Genomic DNA, 6,825 nt, shown 5'->3' with positions numbered 1-6,825 from the left:
GGCGAGGAGCGGGGCCGGCACCCGCCCCCTCCGCTGCCCTCCCCTCCGGCAGGATTGATCACAGCTCTGTATTCCGAAGCACGCGCCGGGCGCATTCCAGATCGCGAGCACGACAGAAAATCAGGCGGCGGTGGCCACGGGCAAAATCGAGCCGGATGGGCAGCGTTTACGTGTAGTATTTATAGCGAAAGAAATTAAATTATAGCGAAAAGTAGTGCTCTTGGCCCTTGACCTCGGGATTAACCCTTGCAGCGCCCTCCTAGTGCCACTAGAAACGGGGAGAGGGGTTCCCCACCTTCCAGGCCTGTCCCTAGCTTTGCACAATCCCTCCTCCCTCAGAGACAGAGGAGAGAGTAATTAAGTCCAATTTGGCAGACCCGCCGCTGTCGCTGAGAAGCTGGGCCTCACTGCTGCCCGTCTGGGGTCCAGGCCCAGGACACTAGGGTTGGGGAACCACCCCTGGAGGGCAGCCTGGTTCCCTCTCTTCTCGCCCAGCGGGTCTGGGCACCTCTCCCCAGTGGACTGGCACACATCATTCTGGCTTGAACCTCCTTTCCCCAGCTTGGGGCTTATCAGCCTGGCCTGTGTCACTTTCTTCCAAAGTCAATTTGTCACTGTGCCCCGGGGCAATGATGTTTAGCGGCTCTCTTCCCGGGGCAAGTGGCCTGGGAGGGTCAGAGTACTATGCCTATGAATTTGGGGCCAGCGGGGGGGGGGGGGGGGGGGGGGGAGTCATCTCTCCAGTGGCAAGCTTGATTTTACAAAGGATACAGGCACATACACATCCATCCTGGCTGCGTGGACCCCTGCTCACAGTCCACACTTGCCACTTATTTAAGGATATGTCCCCTAATGATTTCGTTTTGAGTCTATCAATATTTTACAGTGGAGAAGGGAATGACGTCTTACTGAGAACATAATTTAATTATAATAGATGGGTTAGTACCTCCATCCCATTCTTCAGAGCTGACTCAGAGGGAGACGTGGGTTTTGTTGTTGTTTTGTTTGGAGGGCAAGTGTGGACCATTGGTCACTATCTCATTTTCCTTTCTCCTTCCACATCCCCTCCTCTTCTGGGCTGGGGTCCAGGACCCAGATGGGTGGGAGTTAAGTGGGGTTAGGATGCCCCCAGCTGCCTCCACCCTCCACTCCATCGGTACTGATGGGGTAACTGTCAATCAAGAAGGAGGGTGTCGGGTTAGACTCCTTATAGGTGGCTGAAGTCACTGTTTGGAAGTTCTCCTCTCCTCCCTTCCTCTCCTTCCATCTATCCACCATCCCTTCTACCTCCTCTCCATCCTCCTCTTTCCTCTTCCCACTTTCCCTTTCTTCTCCCATTCCCATCCTCCCTCTCCTCCCTCTTCATCCTTCCTTTCTCTCCAACCTCCTTTTCACTCTCCCCTTCTCTTTATCCTCCCTCCTCGTCCTCCCTTCCCTCCTCCCTGCTCTTCTCCTTTTCTCTCCTTCCTCCCCTCAGCCATCCTTCCCTTCTCTCCTTGTTCCACTTCTCCCTCATCACTATTCTCCCCCTTCTTCTCCCCTCCCCTCCATCCTCCCTTTCTCTCCATCCTCCCCTCCTCTCCACCCTCCTCTCTCTCCTCCCTTTCTCTTTCTATGCCATTCCTGACTCCTCTTCATTCTTCCCTCCCCTCCTGGGCTTGTCCTTCCTCCTCTTTTTTCTTCCCCTCCATCTTCCAGTTCGTTGGGACACTTCTCCCCTTCCTCCTCCTCATTCCTTCCCCTCCTCCTCCCTCTGTTGCCTCGGCTTGCGACTGCCCGCAGCCCGAGAGAGGCGGCTGGTAGAGAAGCCCTTGTAGTTTTAAATTCAATGTGACAGTTTCGGAAAGAGCGGATGATGAATCTCCCATTATTGGATCAGTCTATTTGCCGCTCAATGTCTCTCTGTAATTGGAGCAACATCACTTTAAAGGTTCAGAGAGTACAGCATTTCTGGTGAAAAATCCCCACAACACGCCTGCGAATGTTTTAAAGGGAAATCTATTAGAAGGAGGCGAGGGGCGGGAGCGGCGGGGGCAGGAGTGGGGGGCTCGCCGGGGGCCCCGGGCCGGCCGAGCGCGGCGGTGCCCCTCCCTCCCCACCCCGTCTTGTTGTGACAGCTCCTGATACTGTTTATGGAGGTGCGTGTCAGGTATAATTAGCAATCGATATGGAAAACGTTTCCTTGCACCCAGCACGCCTCTGACGTCAGAGCCGATTAGCGCTTCTTATTGGTCCCAAATTCCCCGGGCCGCGGCTAATTATCGAGAGCTTGATGTTGATAAAGTAAAGCGGCGGAGCGCGGGCCGAAGCATGTGTAGAGCTCCGGGCCCCTGTCCCCGCCGCCGCCGTCCGCGCCCCCGCGCCCCGCCGGCCCCGCGCGCGAGATGATGGACGGTCGCCTCCTGGAGCACCCGCATGCCCAGTTCGGGGGCTCGCTGGGCGGCGTGGTGGGCTTCCCCTACCCGCTGGGCCACCACCACGTGTACGAGCTGGCCGGCCACCAGCTGCAGTCGGCCGCCGCCGCCGCCGCTGCGGCCTCGGTGCCCTTTTCCATCGACGGCCTGCTCAGCGGCTCGTGCGCTGCGGCCGCCGCCTCGGTGGTCAACCCGACACCGCTGCTGCCTGCCGCCTGCGGTGTGGCCAGCGACAGCCAGCCCTTCAAGCTTGCAGGTAGGTTGGAGGCGGGGAAGTGGGGGGGATACACAGCGGGGGGCCATGGGGGAGCGGGAGCACCAAGCCGTCGGGGAGTAGTAACCGGCTCCTCCGTGAGCCCCGCACCTGAGGTGGGTGCAAGTGAGGCAAGCATCTTGCGGGTGGCTGAGCTTTGTGGCGTCCTGTGCGTGCCCGCAGACTCGGGGGATCCAGACAAGGAGAGCCCCGGCTGCAAACGGAGACGCACCCGCACCAACTTCACGGGCTGGCAGCTGGAGGAGCTGGAGAAGGCGTTCAATGAGAGCCACTACCCGGACGTGTTCATGCGCGAGGCGCTGGCGCTGCGCCTGGACCTGGTCGAGTCTCGAGTTCAGGTAAAGACCGAATGTTGCCCGGGGGAGTCAGCTGTCTGGCCCTGGGCGGGCAGAGACCCGGTTAGGCAGGACTGCCTTTGTTCTAAGTGGCGGGAGGTAGTTCCAAGCTCCGCGCGCCGGAACTGGTCGGGGTGGGGATTGTGAGGGTTGAACCCCTTCGCTCATCTGGAGGTGAGTAACTCGAGAATACCAGGGCGATTTGGGAGAGCTCCTGGTGGTGCCCCAGTAGCCACTGCAGTGGCTGCGTGCGATCCGGGAAGGTTTGGGTTTGCTGCAGCCCGGCGCACTGTCTAACGGAGGGGTAAGGCTACCGAGGTTCGAAAGAGCCCTACAGGAGGGTACAAAGTGGGCCGTGGCCTGGACGCTCTCAGCGGAGACTTCCCCTCCGAACCCCAAAGCAGACTGTTTACCTCTGGCCTGTGTACTATTAAGATAGAAACACGTATTTCTCCATCGCCTTGCAGATATGGGGGGGGGGTGGCACATTCGAGGGAGGGGAGGTAGAAACTTATGCGGTTAACACATTAAAAAAGAGGGGAGGTTTTTAAAAAAGGTGTCTGAATGAAATACCCTCACCCATTAAATTCCTCCCTTCCCAACCCTCTTCGTTATTTGATTTCATGCGGAGCAAGGAGGCAGTATTTTTTTTAAAAAAAAATACATAGTCAATTTGGTGTAATAAAATTCCAGAATAAAGTCTGCATAATTAGATGCTTTCCTAGAGTAAAGAAGCTTTGGGGTCAGTGTCATGGTGGGCGCCTGGGGTGGAGGCATACGCTGGCAAAATACCGTTTAGCACCCATAGCTTTGCCTGAAAGATGTTTGGGTTCTGGGTTGCGGCCTGGCCTCTTCTGTTTAGAAATCCCTTTATCCAATTCGTTGTGTGGCTTAAGTGAAGTCCAAATCTCTTCATTTCCCTTCTAACATGATGGTAATTTCTGGTGGTGAGACAACCTGGAATTTGCACACACACACACACACACACACACACACACAAAAGTTTTGAAAAAGAAAAGAGAAAGCAGTTATCGCGTCTCAGTGTTTGGCTTAGTCCCTGAGACTTCTGCGCCCACCAGGCTCCCTTTGAGCCAGTCTGGTATGCAATCGTGCCAACTTTATATGGCCACAACAAAGCATTTAAATTGCCACTTTCTGCAGGGCATGGTAGCTCTTCCCAGGGCTCCGGTCGGTCAGGCTGGGCAGTGGTGGTCTTGGGAGCTAGCTGCTGTGCTCTTTAAAACCTTCCTGGCTGTCCCGGACAAGGCCTGCAGAGAGCATTAAGGAGCATCTCTGCTCTCCCAGGGAGCCTCGTGACCAACCTCAGGCCTGCTTGCCCACCTTGGGCCTGCTTGCCCACCTTCTAGCGCCCCAGGCCAGGCCGGACTCCTTTGGAAAGGCTCTGTTTGTCCCTGGCCTACAGCCCTTACTAAGAAGGATTGTGGAGCTGTTATAGGGGAGGTGGGCTACTGCAGGTCCATCCAAGTTCGGCTTCACAGGCCCTCCTGAGGAAGAAATATCCGGATTTCCCTTCAAGGGGGATCCTGAAATGTGGGCTTTGAGAGTCTCGTGGGGGCCGAAGACAGGTGTGGAAGGCTCAGCCGCTCCTGCTCACCACCAGGCCAGACTCCTTAGAACTGTGAGATGCCAGCGAGGGCAAATCGGGGCCCCTGCTCGCTGCCTCCAGACCAGGAACTCTCGACGGCACGGGGTCACGGGGCCGCACCGGCCTTGCCTGAGGAAGGGGCAGCTCCCTGGGGCCCGAGGTGAGAAGCCAGAGCGGGAAGCTGGCCAAGAGGCCCCATCTACGCCCCTTCCGGGTGGATGAGCTCTGCCGAAGCTGCAACCCGAGTATCAGGAGTATCAGCATACAAGGGCCGGCAGAGAACTTGTCCTGGCTCAGGTTGTTCCCGCTGGAGCCGAGGTCGCTCGGGCCTACCTGGGGGAGTGCAGGGAGATCCGCAGCCTCTGCGGCCGCTAGCCAGCCTGATTGTGCCTCCCCTCCCTCCTTGTCCGGCTGTTCTAGGTCTGGTTCCAAAACCGCCGGGCCAAGTGGAGGAAGAAGGAGAACACCAAGAAGGGCCCGGGCCGGCCGGCACACAACTCACACCCGACCACGTGCAGCGGGGAGCCCATGGACCCGGAGGAGATCGCTCGCAAGGAACTGGAGAAGATGGAGAAGAAGAAACGCAAACACGAGAAAAAACTGCTCAAGAGTCAGAGCCGCCACCTGCACTCTCCCGGTGGCCTGTCCCTACACAGCGCTCCCAGTTCCGACAGCGACAGCGGAGGCGGAGGTCTGTCTCCAGAGCCACCCGAGCCTCCGCCGCCTGCCGCCGCGGCCAAGGGCCCTGGAGCTCACGGCTCCGGAGTCACGGGTTCTGCTCCCATACCTCCCGGTGAGCCACCCGCGCCTGGCACCTGCGACCCAGCCTTCTACCCGAGCCAAAGAAGCGGCGCCGGCCCGCAGTCGCGGCTAGGCCGCCCTGCGGACAAGGACACGGTCCCGTGCGGGCCCGGAGCGGCAGCGACCGCGGGTCTGCCTAAGGCTAGCCCGTTCAGCGTGGAGAGCTTGCTGTCTGACTCTCCACCGCGCCGCAAAGCCACCCCAGCCAACGCCGCGGCCACCGCGGGGCTGGACTTTACGCCCGGGCTGCCCTGCGCACCTCGAACCCTGATTGGCAAGGGCCACTTCTTGCTCTACCCCATCACGCAGCCCCTTGGCTTCCTGGTGCCACAGGCCGCGCTAAAGGGTGGAGCGGGCCCAGAGTTGGCGCCCAAGGACGCGCCACCCGCGCCGCCCGCGCCGCCCGCACCACCAGCGCAGGCCAGTTTCGGCGCCTTCCCGGGACCCGGCAGTGCTGCAGACCCGGCCTTCGCCCGTCGCAGCCCTGAGGTTGTTGCCTCTCCGGGGCCACCGCCTCCCGCACCTTTCCGGGACCTAGCAACGGCGGCAGCCGAGAGCGGTGTTGGGGACTGCGCGGACGCGGGGACCGTCTGCCCCGCGGCCCCGCCGCCCCCACCCCTCGAAACATCGCCAGGTCCGCACCCCAGAGCCCCCAGCCCAGCCGGGGAGCCAGCCACCTGCGGCGCCGCTGAGCCGGGCGCTGCGACAGGACCCAGCCCGCCCGAGGGCGAGGAGGTGGACATGGACTGAGCTGGGCACCGCGGTCGGAAGAGGCCCCTAGCCGGCCGCGCCTGCTCGCTCAGCCCCGGACTCCCTATGAATCAGGTGATTGGCTCTTAGAGACACTGCTTTTCCCTCCTGCTTTTTGTTTTATTCCTTTTATTATTATTTTTAAAGACAAACGAAAACGCTGTGTCGATGGGGACCAAGGCAGCAGCTGCAGGTCCTGGGGTGAGGTCCCTTCCTACGGAGGGAGCAAAAGACCCCATATCCCCTAACCCACAAAAAACCCACAACGAGAATCCTCAGCCTTGTAAAATGCAAAAATGTCTAAGAATATTTATATATGTACCATTTTTATAAATAAAGCTGATCAAACGCAAACTCTTGGTTCCATGGTTTTTAAATTTGGGGCTACTCCCCATACCCCGCCCTCCTCCTTCGAACGACCCACTCCTCTTTTGGTGGGTGGGCCTGGGAGGGGACTCTGCACCTCCCCCCATGTTCACGCTCTGCGCTTCCTTTTGTGTGCGTGTGTTTGTGTTTTCTGATTGAACAAATGTATGCAACCTCAGCTCAGCCTCCCCTCTCCGAGCCTCCCCCGCGATTCCCCCTCCTACTCGGCGCCACCCCCCTTGCGTTCACACGACACACACACACACACACACACACACA

At 59.1% G+C, this 6,825-nt stretch overlaps 1 protein-coding gene across 1 annotated transcript; it reads left to right on the top strand.

Annotated features, from left to right (window-relative positions):
* Nucleotides 1-2,302: 2,302 nt before the first annotated feature.
* Uncx (UNC homeobox) lies at nt 2,303-6,526 on the top strand. The gene is made up of 3 exons (XM_041649030.1): nt 2,303-2,670; nt 2,851-3,026; nt 5,050-6,526. Exons 1-3 carry the CDS (start codon nt 2,385-2,387, stop codon nt 6,178-6,180), a joined length of 1,593 nt encoding a protein of 530 aa, XP_041504964.1. The 5' UTR covers nt 2,303-2,384; the 3' UTR covers nt 6,181-6,526.
* Nucleotides 6,527-6,825: the final 299 nt, after the last annotated feature.

The sequence above is a fragment of the Microtus oregoni genome, unplaced genomic scaffold (genome assembly GCF_018167655.1).
Source record: "Microtus oregoni isolate MIOR12 unplaced genomic scaffold, Mior012 000003F_ref0000135, whole genome shotgun sequence".
NCBI classification, from domain to species: Eukaryota; Metazoa; Chordata; class Mammalia; order Rodentia; family Cricetidae; genus Microtus; species Microtus oregoni.
The sequence above is the reverse complement of the archived record's forward strand: the minus strand, read 5'-3'. Positions and strand labels throughout refer to the sequence as shown.